The sequence below is a fragment of the Scyliorhinus canicula genome, chromosome 1 (genome assembly GCF_902713615.1).
Source record: "Scyliorhinus canicula chromosome 1, sScyCan1.1, whole genome shotgun sequence".
Classification (NCBI taxonomy): Eukaryota; Metazoa; Chordata; class Chondrichthyes; order Carcharhiniformes; family Scyliorhinidae; genus Scyliorhinus; species Scyliorhinus canicula.
The window spans coordinates 178,347,957-178,368,342 of record NC_052146.1 but is presented as its reverse complement, the minus strand read 5'-3'; the positions used below and the strand labels follow the sequence as shown (position 1 = coordinate 178,368,342).

At 43.1% G+C, this 20,386-nt stretch overlaps 1 protein-coding gene across 4 annotated transcripts in view; it reads right to left on the bottom strand.

The window, feature by feature from the left end:
• Window positions 1-6,172: 6,172 nt before the first annotated feature.
• The window catches only part of map3k4 (mitogen-activated protein kinase kinase kinase 4), a 186,410-nt gene continuing 172,196 nt past the window's right edge, over window positions 6,173-20,386 (bottom strand). For all 4 annotated transcript variants that reach the window (XM_038803416.1, XM_038803411.1, XM_038803400.1 and 1 more), the window contains exons 26-27: window positions 7,648-7,827; window positions 6,173-6,720 (exon numbers count right to left, since the gene is read on the bottom strand). In XM_038803416.1, coding sequence (XP_038659344.1) covers window positions 6,700-6,720; window positions 7,648-7,827 — 201 coding nt within the window. In that variant the 3' untranslated portion in view covers window positions 6,173-6,699. The remainder of the gene's footprint in view (window positions 6,721-7,647; window positions 7,828-20,386) is intronic.

The following is a 20,386-nucleotide window of genomic DNA, read 5'->3' as shown; positions in this document are numbered from 1 at the left end:
TGGCAAATTTCTTTCCCTAAAGGACCAGTTCTTAAATGTCAATGAATAATGGTTTTGTGTCCATCATTCTACGAGCTTTTCTGCCACGGTGGGATTTGAACCAATGCCCTCATAGCATTATCCTGCCTTCTGGATTACTAGCCCAGTGACATTAGCACTACACCAATTCCCTCCACCCCCACCCTAATTCACCAAGGCTCCTTGGACAGCACTTTCTAAACCAGTGTTTTTCAAATATTTTCTCCCAGGACCCACTTTTACCAATCGGCCGACCTTCGTGACACACCATTATTGCTTCCCTTTAATGCAACAGGTGAGCCTGCTTGATCCTCGTGATCTCACTTGCTTTGTCATTCAATGTTACATTTCTGGTAAGGACTTCAGCTGACGATTTAAGTTCTCACTGCATCCTTTGGAAAACATCAAGAGGCCTGTCCTTGAACACACCATGCTTGGTCTTCAAATGTCTTGACATTTTTGAGGGTTTGCATCTTGATTTGCATTGGCATAATTAATAAAGCCATACCCCTGTTCTTGATTTCAGCTTTTTCTTAATGGGTGTTCACCAAAGGCCAAGGAGCTCACACCGCAGTTCTTTCCAGCAGATTTAGTTGTGAGATCCTGGCCTGTTCGACCCATTTTAAATTCCTCAGTTCTGTTGTTTGCTTGCTGCCAACAAAATGTTGGAAAATCTCTCCTGTGATTTTGCGCAAAGAGCACATGACATCACTGTACTGTGCGCATGGTATGCTCTTTGTCACCGCTTCTGATTTATTTTTATAATCTGCTCCTGGGACAGTGTGCTCATCCGGAGGAGGCGGTCTGCTCGCTGGGCTCTGGGCCTACACACTGCTACATCCAGCTGAGGGGGCATGAGACAGCTGGCATTCTTGAAAGCCAGGACTGGCTAGCATTTTTAAAAGCTGGTCATGCCATTGGGCACATCTTCCCACAATTGGGAACACCATGACCGATCGCTCCATGACCCACCCACAACCCACCTGCAGGTCACAACCCCGAGTTTGAAAATGATGGTTCTAAACCAGGGGTGGGCAAACTTTTCCGTGCAAGGGCCACATTCAGAAATTCACAATTCACAAAGGGCCGCATAGCATATTAAGTAAAATAATTACTTCACCCGGTTATGATTCTGGGCGCCTCATATAGAACATAGAACAGTACAGCACAGAACAGGCCCTTCGGCACTCGACGTTGTGCCGAGCAATGATCACCCTACTCAAGTCAACGTATCCACCCTATACCAGTAAGTAACCCAACAGCCCCCCCCATTAACCTTTTAAAAAAAAAAATTAAAAAAAAAAAAACATTTAAAAAAAAAATTTTTTTTTTTTTTAATGACTTGGTGGGCCGCAGAAATACCTTTGGCGGGCCGCATGCGGCCCGCGGGCCGTAGTTTGCCCACCCCTGTTCTAAACCAATGACCTTTACCACCAAGGACAGGGGCAGCAAATGCTTCACGACCTGCAAGCTCCCCAACCCACTCACCCAAAGTCACACACCATCCTGACATCTAACTATATTTCCATTCCTTCATTTGCTGGGTCAGTATTCTGGAACAGCATAGTGAATGTTCCTATAACACATAGACCGCAGTAGTTGAAGAAAGCACACCACCATCTACTTGAGGATAATTGGTGATGGGCAATAAATGTGATGTCCAAATCCCCTGAACGAATACAACTGAAGGAATGTACATTATGACAGTACTTAGTGTTATTGAAGTACAAACTCCTCAGAACTTTCTTTTATACACTGCTTATATCTCTTCCCTTGACCTTTCCCCACCCCACACACCCAAAGTTACTTTGATAATCACTTTGGGTTTGAATATAATAAATTCCTTAAAATAACTATGCACGTTTTTCCTCTCCCTAGTGCACTGGAATAAGTCTCAATAACTGCAAATGCATTTCAGGAGCTCCTGAATATTCACTTGGGTGAAGAAACCCGCTTTCAAAAATAGTTTGTGTTCAGGTACTTGTGTGGTTAAAACTTGCATTGTATGGGGCAGCACGGTGGCCTAGTGGTTAGCACAACCGCCTCACGGCACCAAGGTCTCAGGTTCGATCCCAGCTCTGGGTCACTGTCCGTGTGGAGTTTGCACATTCTCCCCGTGTCTGCGTGGGTTTCGCCCCCACAACCCAAAAACGTGCAAGCTAGGTGGATTGGCCACGCTAAATTGCCCCTTAATTGGAAAAATGATTGGGTACACTAAATTTATTTTTTAAAAACTTGCATTTTATCACAAAACAAACAAAATAAAAATAGAGGGAAAAACAAGCAACAATGTGCTGCTTTGTACTGTACATACTTTAATTACACCCTAATTTTAATTTACTATAATCTTTTTGTCTGCTAAGGAAAGATTCTCCAATTACCTCACAGATTTGTTGCGGAAGAAGCTAGATGTGAAATAAATTATATGTTTATCATCAGCCTGGCTAAAATATTCCAAGCAGTGTTCTACCAAGTATGTTGCTGCTATGTCATTTTGGTAGAGTTAGCCTCGCTTCATTCGGATGGTGATAAAATTGTACAATTCTGGAGCCAAATGAATCAAATGCTAAATTAGGTTAAAGAAATCTCACGCTGAAAAGCAAAATTTTCATATGCAATCAGACTTGGAAAGTTTGGTTTCAAATTCAGGGTAATTTCTTAGCATTGTGCACAAGCAAAAAATTTAACCTTGCGCCATTCTCCCACCATCACCCAACCTTGAATACTATCCTGGCCAATTCCCATATATGAAGGTTGATTTGAAGCCTGCCTGCCTACCTGGCCAAATCGGAGATGAGGGGAATTAAAATGGGTAAATTGACTTACTTCAGTCATCCTTAGCAGGCACCTCAAATAATCATTAATCTGTTACTAGATAGGTATGCTCATGACCGTTAAAACGTTCCTGGATACTTTCAATCTGTAACACAGTGAAAACCCTGGAACAAGGATGTAGACACCAATTAACGTGCACTGTAGCAACACTGACATATAGTTACAGCACATGAAGAGCAAAACATTGAACCACTTTCTTTGTGGGAGCCCACGTCGAGTGTTTTACTCCATCTCATTTAAACAGCAAAGCGAGAACAAACGTAAAGCTGAAAAGCACAAAGCTATTCATCTCCTTTGTGTCAGGCCTCAGTCCAACTGTGGAACAAAATGGTCAATGAAATACAACACTTTAAAAACAAATTTCATTCCATCATGCCATATATTACACACAGTATGTCAGCAAAGGCAGAGTTTTTTAAAAAAGTTATTATTTTCTGGGGAAAAAAATTAAGATAGCCAGACCAGACACGCAATTTAGAAGCAATTGCTAGTAAGTGACTTTCTTGACCGAAAAAGGCACATCAACCTAAATTAATCAAAATTAAGTTTTGAAACGAGACATTTGAGTATCGTATTTCAATACGCAACTGAAAAAAACCCTCCTATCCCTGACATTGGATATTGTGGGATCCATTTTATGGAGCACAAGTACCAGGAAATAATGCTGTGACTGATGTGATTACTTACACCACATCAAACTTTTCCAAATATTTTTGCATTATGCTGTTTATAAGTATCATGGTTAGGGGTGGCCCAGTGGTTACTACTGCTGCCTCACGGCACGTAGGAACAGAGTTCGATCCCGGCCCCGGGTCACTGTCTGCGTGGAGTTTACACATTCTCCCTGTGTCGTCGTGGATCTCACCCCCACAAGCCAAATGATGTGCAAAGTGGATTGGCCCTGCGTAATTGCCCCTTAATTGGGAAAAAAGAATTGGGTATTCTAAATTTGAAAAAAAAGTATAATTGTTCCAATCCCCCATTGCAATCAATGATGATCGTAATCTTGCAGAATTAAAGCTACTTTGACTGCCATTGGCGATCTGACAAGCAGCATGATTTGATACGAGAACTGCAAAATGTTATATGCAACTCCAGTCAAAGTAATTAAGTCTTAACTTTCTCCCTGAAGTGGCTGGCAAGTTGCCGATTTGTATCAAAGACAAGGCTTTAACCCTGGGAGGAGAGTAGTAATGACCTACTTGGTAGTTTTGGTGCCCTGGGGTGAGCAGATGTCAGTGTAGATTGTGACCAAGTTGGAGTGAGCTGCTATTAAAAACACTGGGTAACATCTTGGTCTTGTTATGCTCTTGGCGTAGCATAAGCAGCTTCCTTGATGTGCACTCTGAGAAAGGTTCAGACGTGGCGATAACTTCAACACATTTATTGAACTATTTACAATTCTCCTACTCGGGTTCGCCACTACTGTTAATCCTTCTATAGCTACTCAGACTGAAACCAGTCTGCTACAATCCACGTGGTGAGTGTGATATTGAATCAACCCTGTGTCTGTACTCACCGAGTGTCTCCACTGGAAAGAGGAAGATCATGTGTGCTGTGTCCTTTATATATGGGTTGGTGTAATGCCCCCCTGTGGTAGCGTCACCTCTGTGTGTATCATGAATGCCCATTGGTCGTGTCCTATCTTACTGACCTATTGGTTGAGTGTCTGTGTTTCATGTCTCTGGTGCTCCCTCTAGTGTCTAGCTAGTCTACATGTACTTACATTAACCCCTTGTGTATCTACAGTGATGCATATCACCACAATCTTCAGTTTTTCCTTCCTAATCAAACTCAAGCCCAAAACAGATCCTCCGTCCTGAAATTCTGGCATCTGCACCCTGGACGAGTTACTGGACATCTTCTGACAGCTCGGTCATTCTGATTGCATAGGAGCTAGTCTTCAGAAATGGCAATTATTTAGCATTGAGATTAATCCAATTTGCTGTAATGCCCAAAATAAAATACAAAAACTTCATATTAACCAAACCCTAATGCCAATACTGAATGGGAGAGTACTGCTTTAATTCAAAACATGGAACTGGAGGGGAGATAGAACATAGAACAGTACAGCACAGAACAGGCCCTTCGGCCCTCAATGTTGTGCCGAGCCATGAGTACCCTGCTCAAACCCACGTATCCACCCTATACCCATAACCCAACAACCCCCCCCCCCCATTAACCTTACTTTTATTAGGACACTACGGGCAATTTAGCATGGCCAATCCACCTAACCCGCACATCTTTGGACTGTGGGAGGAGAACCGGAGCACCCGGAGGAAATCCACGCACACAGGGGGAGGACGTGCAGACTCCACACAGACAGTGACCCAGCCGGGAATCGAACCTGGGACTCTGGAGCTGTGAAGCATTTATGCTAACCACCATGCTACCCTGCTGCCCTCTTAAGTGTAGTGGATTGAAATCATGGGCTGGAGGTTTGCAATTTCTTGATATGCTGAACATGAAACTCACCTGTGGCCTCATCATCCAAGTCCATAACAAGCTTTTATACAGTACTCTTGACTTCATGCCAGTAGAATTTGCTACCCAAAAATCATATTTCCAGGATTTAATGGTCAAATTACCTAACTGCATTGGAATCTTCTTCCAGTACAAGGAGCACAGTAACTGGAAACAATTATAACCGACTGAGTCATTACGGTTTCTGAAATATTTAAGTATTCAAATAGCCTAATTAAAGTGGGATGTTTTTGCATGGGTTTACTGGCATTTTGTTTTTAATAATTCCTTACTGAATGAAAGTAAATATTGCAAGCAGGTGCCAGTTTACATATGCAAATTGCTCAATTTCAAAACCCATAAGCCTCAATTTGCATATCTTCAAAACATACATTCACTGTAAATGTTAAGTGGCATTTTCTTTCCACAGAAGATGAACCAACAAAATGTCACTGAGGCTGAGCTCATGTTTTTTTAATCACAGCATCCTTCTGTTTTCGGAGACTCCACAATAAACTGGCACAGTGGTTATCACTGCTGTCTCACAGCTCCAGGGACCAGAGTTCAATTCTGACATTTAGTTGACTGTGGAGTTTGCAACATTTTCCCAGTATCTGTGTGGTTTCCTCTGGGTGTTCCAGTTTCCTCCCACAGACCAAAGATGTGCATGTTAGGTGGACTGTCTATGCTGAAGTGCCCCTTAGTGTCCAAGGTGGGGGTTTTGGGGATAGGGCAGGCAGGAGTGGGCCTAGGTTAGGCTTCTCTTTTGAAGAGTGGTGCAGATTTGGATGGGCTGAATGGCTTCCTTATGCACTGTAACGATTCTATGAAACCATTCTCACATCAACACCACAGCTTTCCTAAAATAAAGAATTTATTGGAAAACAATTGTATTTCATTAATCAGTCTACAGTCCTTCCAGAACAAACTTGAATATGCAAACGTTCAAGGGTGTCAGTGCATTCTTATTTCCACAGTATAATAGGTACGTGTAGCACAACAAACAAGAGATAAAAACATTTTACAAATCAGAATATTTGACAACACAAAACGGTAGAGAACCTATAGAAAACTGAGATATTTGCGGATTGGTATTACAGTTCCAAATGTGACGGGAGTGGGACAGGGGCGGTAGGGACAGAAACCACACCAGTCTGTACAGTAGTAATGGCACTTCCAATTGAGCATGCAGCTTATTTTAAATTGCTAGACAGTCAATTGCCCAACATGTGCAGTCTCAGCCTATCAGCTTCACAGAAGCAGTGGTACAGTGACCCCTGTCAGCTGTCAGTGCGGTCCTCAGTTGTACAGTGTTCTTGGCATTTGCAGTAGTGATTGCTTCTCATGTGTCGGAGGACCACTAGAACCCTCTTTCAGGCAGCTTCATTCTTCGTCACAGCAAACCTGGAAAAAACATGCACTTCAGGATGAGTTAGTGTTTGAATGATAGCAACTTGGCCCAAAATAGTAGCGCATATCAAGGTCCGTGTGGTTGGCATCACACACGGATGTGATCTGGAGGCCCATCAAATTTAAGGCATTTTACTGGTAAAATGTGCCCGATCACAGGATGTGTCAAACAAGGGCAGCAGGGTAGCATGGTGGTTAGCATAAATGCTTCCAGCTCCAGGGTCCCAGGTTCGATTCCCGGCTGGGTCACTGTCTGTGTGGAGTCTGCACATCCTCCCCCTGTGTGCGTGGGTTTCCTCCGGGTGCTCCGCTTTCCTCCCACAGTCCAAAGATGTGCGGGTTAGGTGGTTGGCCATGCTAAATTGCCCGTAGTGTCCTAATAAAAGTAAGGTTAAGGGGGGGTTGTTGGGTTACGGGTATAGGGTGGATACGTGGGTTTCAGTAGGGTGATCATGGCTCGGCACAACATTGAGGGCCGAAGGGCCTGTTCTGTGCTGTACTGTTCTATGTTCTATCCACTTGCTACTCTAAGCAGGGTCTTAGGAGCATCACCAATGAGAACAGTCTTATAACAAGGCTGTTATAAGATAAAGGCCGGGTCATATAAAATTGAAATGCGCAGTCTTCTTACATAGGGTGTGAATCTCTGGAACTCTCCTGGAGGGCAGAAGTATTTAAAGTGGAGGTGGACAAATGTGTGTTAGATCCAGGAGTAGAGGGCTATGGGGAAATGGCACAGAAGAGGCCATTTCAACAAAAACAGGTCGAGTATTACAAGGTGTGGCAGCATATTCCAAATGAATTTGCACTGTTGCATATTGCTTGTTGTTTACAATCCACTAAATTAGCAACTTATTAGAAAAGTCCAGAGTTTGGAAAAATAAGCAAGCTTTTGCTACATATTACGTTCTAATAAGTCACCTTAACAAATGGATGATCGAGGAGTTGACTAGATGTCCAGCGGTATTTTGGATCACTTTCCAGGCAATGAGAGAGGAAATCTTTGCCTTCTGGGCTTAATCTGTCTGGGATGGGAGGCTTGTGGCCCATTCCAACCTTGTACATTATTTGGAAGTTATGCTCATATTCATGCCAGGGCCTCTAAAATTGGAAAAACAAAATTTTATTAATCAATATGAAAGATTTGCACTATTCAGTGTGTTTAAATAAACTTGGATTAAAACGAGATCATAACATTTTGAAAATGCCTAGTTCTGATGTGTACACTAGCAAAGGTACATGCCAATATCTCAATGGATCGCAGTGCTCTTGGGGAATAATGCATTTTTCTTCTGATAAAAGTACTTCCTTTCGATAATTTTAAAGAAAGTGCTGCACCAGTGTTGTGTGTTCATATGCAGTGCTGCAAAGCTAAAGTAAAGGCTAAAAATAGTATGGAAAAGTCAGATCATCCAATATAAAAGAAAAAGCATCAGATACAGGAACTCCAGAAGAATTAGGAGTGGGCCACCAGGCCCTTCAAGCCTGCCCTGCCATACAATACGATCAAGGCTTATGTCGGCCTCTTGTGCGCCATTTCCCCATAGCCCTCTATTCCTTGATCTATCAAATATTCATCCACCTCCACTTTAAATATTTCTACCCTCCAGAGTAGAGAGTTCCAGAGATTCACCACCCTCCGCAAGAAGACATTTCAGTTTGAAATGACCTGTCCGTTATCTTGTAGTGATGTCCCCTTGTTCGAGACTCTCCCACCAGTGAAAACATCCCACCATCTATCCTGTCAAGTCCCCTAAGGATCTTATGCGTTTGAATAAGTCACTCCTCACTCTTCTAAACTCCCAAGGAATACAGGAAACTATTTAGTCTCTCTTAAAGACAACCCTTTCATCCCAGGAATTAGCCTAGTGAATCTCCTTTGGACTGCCTCCATATTACTGTATCCTTTTTTAGGTAAGGGGACCAAAACTGGATGCAGTATTCCAGGTGAGGACACACCAATATCCTGTACAATTGCAACAAAACCTCCCTATTTTTAAACTCCAACCCCTTTGCAATAAAGGCCAATATGCCATTTGCCTCCTGAAATACCTGTTGCACCTACCTGCTGGCTTTTTGTGATTCATGCACTAGAACACCTAGATCCCTCTGACCTACGCAGCTGCAGTCTCTCTCCATTTAGATAATAATCTGCTTTTGATTCCTCCTACAAAAGTGCATGATTTCACATTACCCCACGTTAAAACTCCATTGACCAGGTTTTCACCCAGTCACCCAATCTATCTATATCCTATGGCAGAATCACAATATCCTCATCATAACATTCCACACATTTCGTATCGACAGCAAATTTGGGAACATTACATTCTGTTTCTTCAAGGTCATGAATGTAAAGAGTGAATAATTGCGAGCCAAGTACTGATCCCTGTGCTCCCCCACGAGTGACACTCTCCCACTCTGAAAATGACCCATTTATTCCAACACTGTTTTCTTTACGTAACAGCCAGTTTTCAATCCAATTCCATGGGCCTTTACTTTATGCACCAGCTCTTATCACATTGGCTGTTTTCCAATCTTCCGGTAGTCTCCTGCAAGTTACGAAAATTTTCAAATAATAGGTCCACTAACTCTGTGGCTGCTTCCATTAAATCCCTAACATGCAGTTCATTGGGTCCTGGCCACTTGACCGCCTTTAGCACCTCGAGTTTCTCTAATACTCTATCTCTTGTGATTGGGATTTTTGCAAGTTCCACCATGTTATTTGAAATCAGCCCATCTGATATCTTGGGGATATTTGCAATGTCTCCAATGTTGAAGACTGATGCAAAAAAATGTATTTAGCATATCAACCATTTCTTGTGTCCTCTTACAAGATCTTGGGCCTCATCCAGAGTAGTGTGCCTGGTTTTTGTCCACAGATATAATAGCCAATATAAAGCCCCAGAAATGTTAGAGAAGAATGTTAGTTTCATATGTTCGTAATTCCCAAGATGAGCAAATGGGACACGAGGGGGGAGACTCTCCGACCTCTCGCCAGGTCAGAGAATACCCGGGAAGGGGCGGCGCGAAACCGCCCTGCCACCGGCTGCCATATTCTCCGGTGCCGGTTTTCGGGCAGAGACGAGGTTTACGCCACGCTGGCGGGGGGCCGTTGGCAGCACCCCCCCCCCCCCCCCCCCCCCCCCGGGCAATTCTGCAGCCCCAATGTTTCCTGGTCAGTCCCACTGGCGGGAAATGTACATGGTACACACGGTGAGACCTGGCTGGTAGGCCGAGTCCTCGGTGGTGGGGGGGAAGAGAGAGAGAGAGAAATCTGGCCCCTGGGGGGGGGGGGGGGGGGCGGGCACGGTGGCCTGGACCGCGATCGGGGCCCACCGATCTGCGGGCGAGCCTGTGCCATGGGGGCACTCTTTCCTTCCGTACCGGCCTCCGTAGGGCTCAGCCATGGCCGGCGCAGAGAAGAACCCCCCTGCGCAGGAAACACGCTGGCCAGTGTGCGCATGCGCGGAACCACGGCAGCGGTTCTGCGCCTGCGCCAGCGTCGGTTGACACGGCGCCAACCCCTCTGGCGCTGGCCTAGCCCCCGGAAGTGTGGAGGATTCCGCACCTTTCGGTCGGCCCGACGCTGGAGTGGTTCTCGCCACTTTTGGCAATGGCGTCGGGCCATCCGGCCAGTTGCGGAAGAATCCCGCCCGAGATGTCACAATGACAAACACAAGGGCTTTGAATTGCCCTTGAAATGAGAATTGCCGAGCTGAACAAAATAACTGATTTACTGAAAACTGAATAAAGGCTATAGGTAATGATGCAATTAGTCACAGAAATACTGATGTCACCTTGTACTGGATCCTTGTATGCAGATGTTCACAGAACTCATGGAATGTGGTTGCTCCTTTGGAAAGGATGAACTTGCATTCGAACAGTACCTTTCATGTTTTCAGAATAGCCAACAGCTTACATTGGAAATATAGTTTGTTACGTAGCAAGGTCCCACAAACAGCAACCGGGTGAATGACTAGAAAGCTTTTTTTTTTTTAAATGGCATTGGTCCAAGGAGGAATTCTGGCAAGGCCACGATCAAAACTCCCTGCTCCTCCGTTAATGTAATGAAATAATAAACTACAGCTGACTTAATATCTCCTTCAAAAGACAATGCACATTCTGTGCTACGTGGGAAATCCGAGACAACATATACAAGAACTGTTGTCAGCAAGAACAGTGTGTGGTAGTCGGTATTATGGTACCCTGGATAATGCTGTAAGACCATTGGTGTGGGAGGTACCTGAGACAGCAAGATCATTGGTGAAGCCTGCCTGCTGGTTCTGCCCAGTAAGGTGGAATATAAGAGCCCGTGTCTCCCCAGCATTGCATTCTGTACCTGCGCTGCTGGGGGAAACATCTAGTACAACAAAGCCTTCAATTGTCGTCCAATCTCGCTTCTGGAGTCATTGATCGAGCATCACGGTGGTTGGAGTCACAATGGGGTATCTGCAAGGCCAAGAGCTTCATGGATTGCACATTTCCAGAAATGGCACCCCACATTTTAAGATATACAAGTAGAATGAGAATAGGATCCTATGAGTGTATTTGGCTCTCTAACCAGTATTCAGTACATTCTCTCATGCTCTGGAGAAGCCCCCTTCTCCCCCCCATTGCCTTCCTCAGTAGTTCTCTCGTCTCCATCCCCCCTCACACAAACACAGCCAGTTTTCCTTGCATTCAATACACCGCCACCTTGGTTCTCTTCTCTCATCCTTTGATGGCAATACCAAGATCCCAATTCTCTTCTATATAGAAATAGAAGGGCTGTGGTAAGTAGAAGGGTAGATGTGGGGAGGGGACTGGCTACTGCCATAAATCGCCCCTTGTCCCTCAAGAAAAATACAAAACTCTAAAGGGATTGTAAAAATATCCATCGACTCCCCATGTTCTGATGTCCTGTTCTGAAGGGAATTGTTTCCATCCCTATCTCCTTCTCACTTCAACACGAGCAAATTTTTTTTTTTGGCTTTCGCTTCTCCTGTTTTTCCCATTCCGTTACTCCAGCTTCTCCGATCACAGGTTCCTTCTTCCCTAACCTTGCTGCTCCTCCAATCATAGATTCTATCTCTGGAGGAGCGGCAAGAATGGGAGAGAGGAAATCTGTGATTGGAGAAGTTAGAGCAGCAAAATGAGAGAGACTGATTCAACTACACATGCTTTCCAGTTCTCAACAAGATGCCTTCACCTGCAACTATTCAGCCCCAGACCATGCAGGACCCATAACAAGTAATACTGTATCTGAATGACCTTTCTTCAGTTTTCCATTAGGGTTATCATCCCATCGTCCTTGGGGGTTACTTGTGACCTTTCACATGCGGATTTGCATGCCAACATGCATATTTTGCACCCTGCTATAGATCCCCAAACAGGGGAGATAGAAGAGCAAATATGTAGGCAAATCTTTGAGAAGTGCAAAAATAATAAAGTTAATACTGGGAGTTTTAAACCATCCTCAAATTAACTAGTGTGAAAGGCATAGAATTCTTAAAAAGGATCCAGGCAAACTTTTTAAAATAGTACACAGCAAGTCCACAAGAAAGGGGACGGTTCTGGACTTAGTTTTAGACAATGAAGCAATATCAATTGTGGGGTTCTTTGGTTTAAATGTTCAGAATTCAGTTAAATTTAGGGCAGTTGTTCAAAAGGAAAAAGATAGGTTAGTAATTAAAGATCCCAATTCGGGAAATACTAATTTTACTAAGCTGAGATGTGATTTAGCTAAAGTGAGATGGAATCAACTACTTGGAAGATCAATGCCAGACCAATGGAAGGCATTCGAGGAAGAGATAGATCCCTGAAAGAAAAAGAAAGTGGGTCAAACATCCAGAGCTCCTTGGATGTCAAGAGGCTTAAAAGAGTGATAAAGAAAAATGGAAGCTTATGACAGACATTACAAGTTCAATGCTACAGAAAAGCTAGAGTATGAAAGGTATAGGGTAAAGAAGATTGATGAGTTGTAGAAACCCAGCATGCAGATAATCTCATTGAAATATGTTGGTGTGGTGAATGGAGACTCACTCAAAAATGGACAGGACTGGATAATAAAAATATGCATGGATAAAAGACATTTTGGAAAGACAGGAAAAGAAGAAAAAGTGGGGTGGGGGAGGAGAAGGTGACAGTATTAATTAAGAGTTTCATTTTGGTCATGGTCAGAGGATGAAGGATAGAATCTACCTGGCTACAGCTAAGGAATGAAAATGGTGCAATTATGTAGCCAGCGGAGTTTATAGGACACCGACTAGTGGGAAAGATGTGGAGGTTCAAATTTGCAGAGAAATTAGAGAAGTGCACACATTATAAATAGTTAGAACGGGGAACTTTAATTATTTAAATATAGGTAGTACTAGTGTGAAGGGCAGAGGGGCAATAGTCCCTAGAGTGTGTTCAGAAGAATTTCTACAGCAGTATGTTTTCAGCCCAACAAAGAGACATTGTTGAACAAGCTTCTTGGTAATCAAGAGGATCGAGTGTCACTAGGGGAACATTTAGGAAACAGTGATCATTGCATCATGAAGTTCAGGATGACAACGGAAAAGAAACAATCCAGAGTAAGAATGAATAACTGGGGAAAACTCAACTCCAATGGGATAAGAATGGAAGGCAATGATTGTGCGCTTTTTTTCTCTGTCCAGTCTTCTGCTTTGGTGCTGCCTTGGATATCACTAAGAGTGGGAAGGCATCCTCTGCAGCATCGGCAAACGCAACCTTCTCTACATGGACTGCAGGCTGAATATAGAGGGGAATTGAAAAAACAATTGAGAAGCAGAGAGAGAGCATGGGAATAGACTGGCATCTAACACACAGCAAAGGCAGAAAGCTTCTCTAGGCATATAAATAGTAAAAAGGTGGTAAAAGGAGCATGGCTAATCAGGGAGCAGAAAGAGGGTTTGCACAAGTATGGTTGACATACTAAATGAATACTTTGCATCTGACTTTACCAATAAAAATGCTGCTGCCCAGCTCATGGTGAAACAAGAGCTGGTTTAGACACTTGAAGGGGTTGAAATTGATCCAGTGGTGGTATGGAAAGGCTGTTAATAAGGTGCCAGGACTGGATGAGTTGCATCTAAGAATACGGAGGGAAGCGAGTATGGAAATTGTGGAGACACTGGCCATAATATTTCAATCTTCCTTAGACCCAGATGGTGCTAGAGGACAGGAGAATTGGAAATATTTCACCCTTGTTCAAGGGTATAAAGTTAAGTGCAACTACTATACACCTGTCAGTATAATCTTGGTGGGGAGCATAAGTAGGCTTGGGATAGTCCAGTTTGAGTTCAACCTGACCATTTTATACTATATTCACCCAAGCTCAAGAAAGCCATTTTGATACTAACATGTGACTGCAAAAGCCATTTTCTATGACTGTACTAAGTAATGGCCAGTGAAACAGATGATTATAAAAGTAATAAACCTTGATGAATTGTAATATAACTCAATGAATCAATGTAATCAATAATCATATTAGAAAGACTGAGTTTTAATTTAAGTAAATTCTATATAGTAAGGTGGAGCAATTTCAGCTGAAACAGCTCAAACAAAAGAATCTTTTTTGACACTGAAAAATGTTCATGCAACCCTACATCATGACCTAACTTTTCATAATTTGGTTGAATGAAGAGAGTTGTCAGAATCCGATTAGGGAACAGTGTGAACACCCCATTGTATTCCTGTCTGAGATCTTACAGCCAGGTGGCCCTCCTGAGGGGAGATGCAAATAAAAGTCAACCAAATTTACCCAGCAATAGCTAGAACTAATTGCTTGGAAGCAGATCTATGAAGTGACCTAGGTTTGTATTGTTGGATATAAAAGGTAAAGATTGGAGTGTTTTTGTGTAAGAAAGGGTAAAACTCAGTTACATTCATGTTGAACAAAGGTGTGTGCGTATATGGGGATTTTTGGTTTCAGTTCAAACTGTGTCTGTATTGTGCTTAGGGGGTTTACAACATGAAAGGTAAACCAGAACACTGGAGAAAGAATACGCTGTTACTTGGCAACCGAGGTGACCTTTAGGGTAGGAAGGCTTTTTGAATTTAGTTTTAGCTGAATTCATAGTAGATGGAGCTACAAAGCTAAAGAATAGAACAACTCTTTCAGCCCTGCTAGAAAAAGAACATGGGAGCTGTAAAAAAGCAAACTTCTCAAAAAGAACACCAGAAACTAAAGAACAGCTAGTTATGGAAACTAGAGAATTTTCTAGGAAGATTGAAATAAAAATGAAAACAGGAATTCAAAACGGGTACTGTTCATTGAAGTTAAGGTCAGAGTTGAAAAGTACAGATCTGGTGGAGTTAGCTAGTGAAAAGCCAGTGATATCTGAAGCACTACTAAGGTTGGTAATATGTTCTACAGCTTGTGAAGTAAAAGGTTGAAGCAATTGGGATCTCTGAGAGACTGTGTGAAAGTCTGAAAGCTCCCAGTTATTCAAGACAAAGGAATACTGAGAGTTGGAAAACATGGAGATAGATTATTGTTGAAAGCAGCTGAGGGAAAGCATTATTTTAAAGATTCTAAGGCATGTTTATTCGAGAGTGGGTTTAGAAACACTCAAGGGGAAGCCGGATTCCAGTGAGACCAGTTGGCTCACAGCGCAATAACCACCTGGGGTATTTGAGGAGAAATCCACAGAAAATCGATCATGTTACATCTGACACTTGAGTGGGGTGTTGTCTGACCGCATTTAACCTGTTGAGTTACAGGGACTGTGTGTTTACTGAAAACCTTATAGCATAAGATACATTTCTAAACCCGTTACCCTAAAAATCTGTGTACATCTGTGAAGAAAATTGGGAGTGAAGGAGTATCATACTGTGGTTAAACTTTTCATGTTTAATAAATGTTATTTGTGTCAAAAGCTAATTGGCAGCCCTGTGACTCAGCTCATCCACGTTTTCTAAAACAAAGTAAAAGTTACAGCTTTTGAGCCAGGGTTCCATTCTAGAAACCGGCAGTAACACAAACTGGGATTGTAACACGATCATTAAATCAACAAAAGCCTGAGAGTGATATGGTGTGATGGTCACAAATAAGTTAAATACAAGGGTTCTAGTTTGGCATCATGAGCCAAATTTTGAAAACCCTAGAAACAATGAACCACGTCAATGTGTTCGACATGGAGACCAGAGATATATGAGGATGAATCTTGTCACCTATACTTCACTGGAATGCACAACCAGCTGAAGCTAGAAAAATCATTGTCCTAAGTATATCTTTTCTTACATAAATTTTCTATTTTTACTATTCAGAGTCCTCCTGTTTTGCCTGTGTTGGTTAAGCCTCGTCTTGTATAGCTCACACTTCATACTCAGCAAATTACTTACAAATAGAGTGGCTGTTAAAATTAGATAAGGGGAAGAGAAGCTTTTAGAAATGATAATTCAGGGCAACATTAACAACTTGGGCAAATGCAGGTTAATTAAGGGTAAATTTTGTGAATTATTAGACAAAATTAGCATAATGAGAGGGTAAGTATTAACATATTTGAAAGTGGCTGAATAACCCAGGTTTGGACGAAATATATCCTAGGCGGTTAAGGGAAGCGAGAGGGGAAAAGGTGGAGGTATTGACCATCATTTTCCATACCTCTCCAGCTACAGGTCTAGGGCTAGAGGACTGCTACTGTTGGTCCATTGTTTAAACAAAGGGAAAGCACAATAGATTCAATAATTAAGGCCAGTCAGACTAATATGAAAACTTATTGGGGAAAAAGTTACAATGAACAGCATAAATCACCATTTAGAAAGACACTGATTAATCAAAGACAGTACAGATTTGTTCAGGGTAGGCAGTGTCTAACATGATTAAGTTTTTTTGTGCGGGGTAGCAAGAAGGGTTGATGAGAGCAGTGCACTTATTGCAGTCAATATGGATTTTAGCAAGGCTTTTGATAAGGTTTCACATGGCTGACAAGTCACCAACAATAAAAGCCCATGGAATCCTTGGCAAAGTGACAAGTTGGATCCAACATTAACTCAAATACAGAAATCAAGGAGTGTTTTTATGTCTGGAAGGTTGTTTGCAATGGGGCTTAGCAGTACTGAGGACCAGGTCTCTTGCTTTTGTGGTATGTATCAATGATTTGGACTTGAATCTAGAAGGTATAATTGAGAAGTTTGCAAATTATACAAAAATTGACCATTTGTTTGATAATGAAGAAGAAAATTGGAGCTCACAAGAAGATATCAATGGGCTAGGCAGATATGTGTAACAGTGGAAAACAGAGTTCAATCAATCGAGAAGCGTGATGAAAAGCATTTGGCTAACAAGGGAAGAGAAACTCAGTAAGATATCGAGAAGTGTGGAGGAAAAGAGGGACCTTGGACTGCATGTCCACAGATCCCTGAAGGTGGCCGAACATGTAGATAAGGTAGTCAAGAAGGCATACAGGATACTTGCTATTATTAGCGGAAGCAGAGAATATAATGGTTGGAAGGCATAGAATATAATGGCTGGAAGGCTATGTTGAAACTGCAAAAAACATTATTTAGGCCACAGCTGAAGTAATGCATACAGATCTGATCAGTGCACTAAAGGATAAGGATGTGATTATCTCCCCTGGCTGGTTAGTCTAGAACCAGGGGACACAGTTTCAGAAGCAGCAGCAGACCATTGAAGACTGTAATGAGGAGGGATTTCTGCACTCAGAAGGTGGTGAACCTTTGGAATTCCCTACTCCAGAATGCTGTGGAAGCTCAGTCATTGAACAGGTTCAAGACAGAAATCGACAAATCTCTGGAGACTAATGGCATCAAGGGATAGGTTGATAGGGCGGAAAGTGGCATGGAAGTAGATGATCAGCTATGATTTAATTGAATGGCAGAACAAACTTGACAGGCTGAATGGCCTACTCCTTTTCCTACGTGATTGTATTAGAGGGATAGACGGGAGATTTTTGAGGATGTTGCATGGACTGGAGAAGTGTAATTATATGGGAAGATTAGATAGGCTAGGGTAGTTTCCTTTCAAACAAAGGAGGTTGACGGGATGTTCAAAAATGAGAAGTCTTGATAGAGTGGATACCAATTCTCTTTTCCCATTTGGGTGAGGGATTCATAACCAAGGAGCATAGCATTAGGGTAAAATGTAAGAAGCTTAGTGGGAGATTAAAGACAATGGCAGGATTCTCTGTTTCTGTGACTAAGTGCTGACGCCAAGCCAGAATCCGTTGACTTTTCCGACAGAAAAAACGGCACGGCACCTGGACAGATTCCGCTACCGTTGTGGGACTAGCACCGGTGACGTGTGGAACACAATCGTTTCCAATGAAAAACAGTGCGGGATTCGACACTCGGAAGGCTGACAAGCTGCAGCCGCACGTACACATTACACTCCCCACGCACACTTATCCCAGCCATCAAGGTGGCACTGGTTGTGCTGGAGCATGCCCACACAGCTGATATGTTGGCCGGGGCCAGAGGGCACCGGGGGGGGGGGGGGGGGGGGGGGGGGGGGGGGGGTGCTGGGGGAAACACCTATACAACCCTAGACACTTGGTTCAAAGTGGGCTGTTGGCGGTGTGCACAGCTGCATGACTGCCTTGCTGGCTGTGGCAATGCTGTTCCATTACCATCCACCCCAACCCCGCAGCCCACCTCCTGGCCAGCCCCCACTACTGTCCCCAGCTATGGCAAAAGGTCCCCCCCAGCCAGGGGCACAACTGTCAGCAACCTATGGCGACGTTGTCCACCTTCTGTACACTCTTTCGCTCACAGCCGTCACACTGGTTTAACAATTTCTGAAACCACAAGCGAACCATGCCGTTGGAAACTTGTCCCATCGGAGGCGGAGAATCGCGCAGACCCCAGAGAATGCCGGGTCAGGCCTGCTAATGATATGCAAACGGTGTCTATAAAATGTGCGTTCTGGAACGCACTGACACCACTTTAGAGTATTGCGATTTGCCATCAAATCAACACCTGCCGCAATTTTGGCGCCGGAACTGATTTTTCACCCAATCGCCTTTCCTGATTTCGATGTCGGCTAACAGAATCCCGCCCTATGTCATTTTATTCAGTGTACGGCAGGGATCTGGAACCCATTGCCTGAAAAAGGTGATAGAGATAGAAACCCTCATAACATTTAAAATGTTCTTGGATATGCACTTCGTAGCAACATGCAAGGCTATGGATCAAGAGTTGGAAAATGGGACTGGTTACATGGCTAACTGGTTAGCTGGTGTGGATACATTGGGCCCAATTTCCTTGCTGTAGATTTCTGATGCTACGATTCAACACCACTTTTGTGAATGCAATGATCTCACAGTGCTGCATTTACGTGCCAGCTTTATACACTCAGTTCTTTCATTGGGTTTCTGACTCAGAAGTATATCGCAGTGTTTGGTTACTGATAAGTCAATTGAAGCACGGTCTGATAGGACAGCACTTTTTGTGCAATATTTTGGTATTTGAAGGATAATGTTACCTTGACAAGACCAAATGGTGATCTTTCACATCAGCAAATGTGACAGGCAGGGAAGTCAATTCTATTTCTAGAGAGCATGCATTCTCCTGCTATCAAATCATTCAGCCATAAACCTCCAATTTTCTCTGTGTGCTGATTCTTAACTCGCACAGTAATCTAATGGATCCCGTGTATAGGACGATATTCTAATCTGCTCACCCAATAATCTCCTGGATTAGTCTATGGGGCAGTGTTGCCGCCTCAGCAGCCAGCAGTCTCCTGGGTCTGTACACAGGACAGTGTTCCCAGTCTTCACTGCCAGTTGTGAAACGTTGCAACAGCAGCCTTGCAGAGGCTCCTTTACAGCTGCTGAATATAGTTATAAAATAACTTTAAAAATAGATAAAACTCTGAAAAATAATAACGTTGTACCTCTCACAGAAGCAGGCAGAGCATATGCCTGACCACATAAGCCTTTGAACATTCAGAACAGCTTCGCCAGAAAGATTGATCTATACTCTCCAATACCCTTTGCAGAGTGTTAGCCTTGGCTCAGTGGTTAGCACGATCACCCGAGTCGCAAGATTCTGAGTTCAAGTTCCACTCCAGAGCTTGAGAGCAAGAATCTATGCTGACACTTCAGAGCAGTACCGAGGGAGTACTGCAGTGTGAGAGGTGCCAACCGTTGAATATGACATTAAATCAAAGACTCATCTACCCATGGCACTATTTTGAGGAAGAGTTATCCCCAGTGTCCTGGTCAAAATTTAGCCCTCAATTCGACATTAAGAAAAAAGATGACCTGATCATCATCATATTCCTGTTTGAGAGTTTGCTATGTGCAATTTGGCCACTATGTTTCCTTCCATATGGCACTGACTGCACTGCAAAGAGTACTTCATTGGTTGTAAATTACTTTTAGACACCTGGTGGTCATGAAAGGCACGACAGAAGTGCAAGTCTTATATTTCCTTCCACTTTTAACATTTATTTCTGTTCTTAAAATCCGACTTTATTTTGTCTCCACAGCACAACAGTTGTTTCAGTGTGTAATGCAATAAGAAACACTTGAAAAATACCCTGCTGGCTGAAAAAACCTTTGGGATGTCCTGTGTTCTAGAAATAAAGCAAAGTGCTGGAAAAACTCAGATCATGCAGCGCTGTGAAGTCTGGAGAAGAGTCTTATTGGACTCTAAATATGAACTCTGTTCCTTTCTCTCAACAGATGCTGCCAGGTTTTTCCAGAAATGTTTG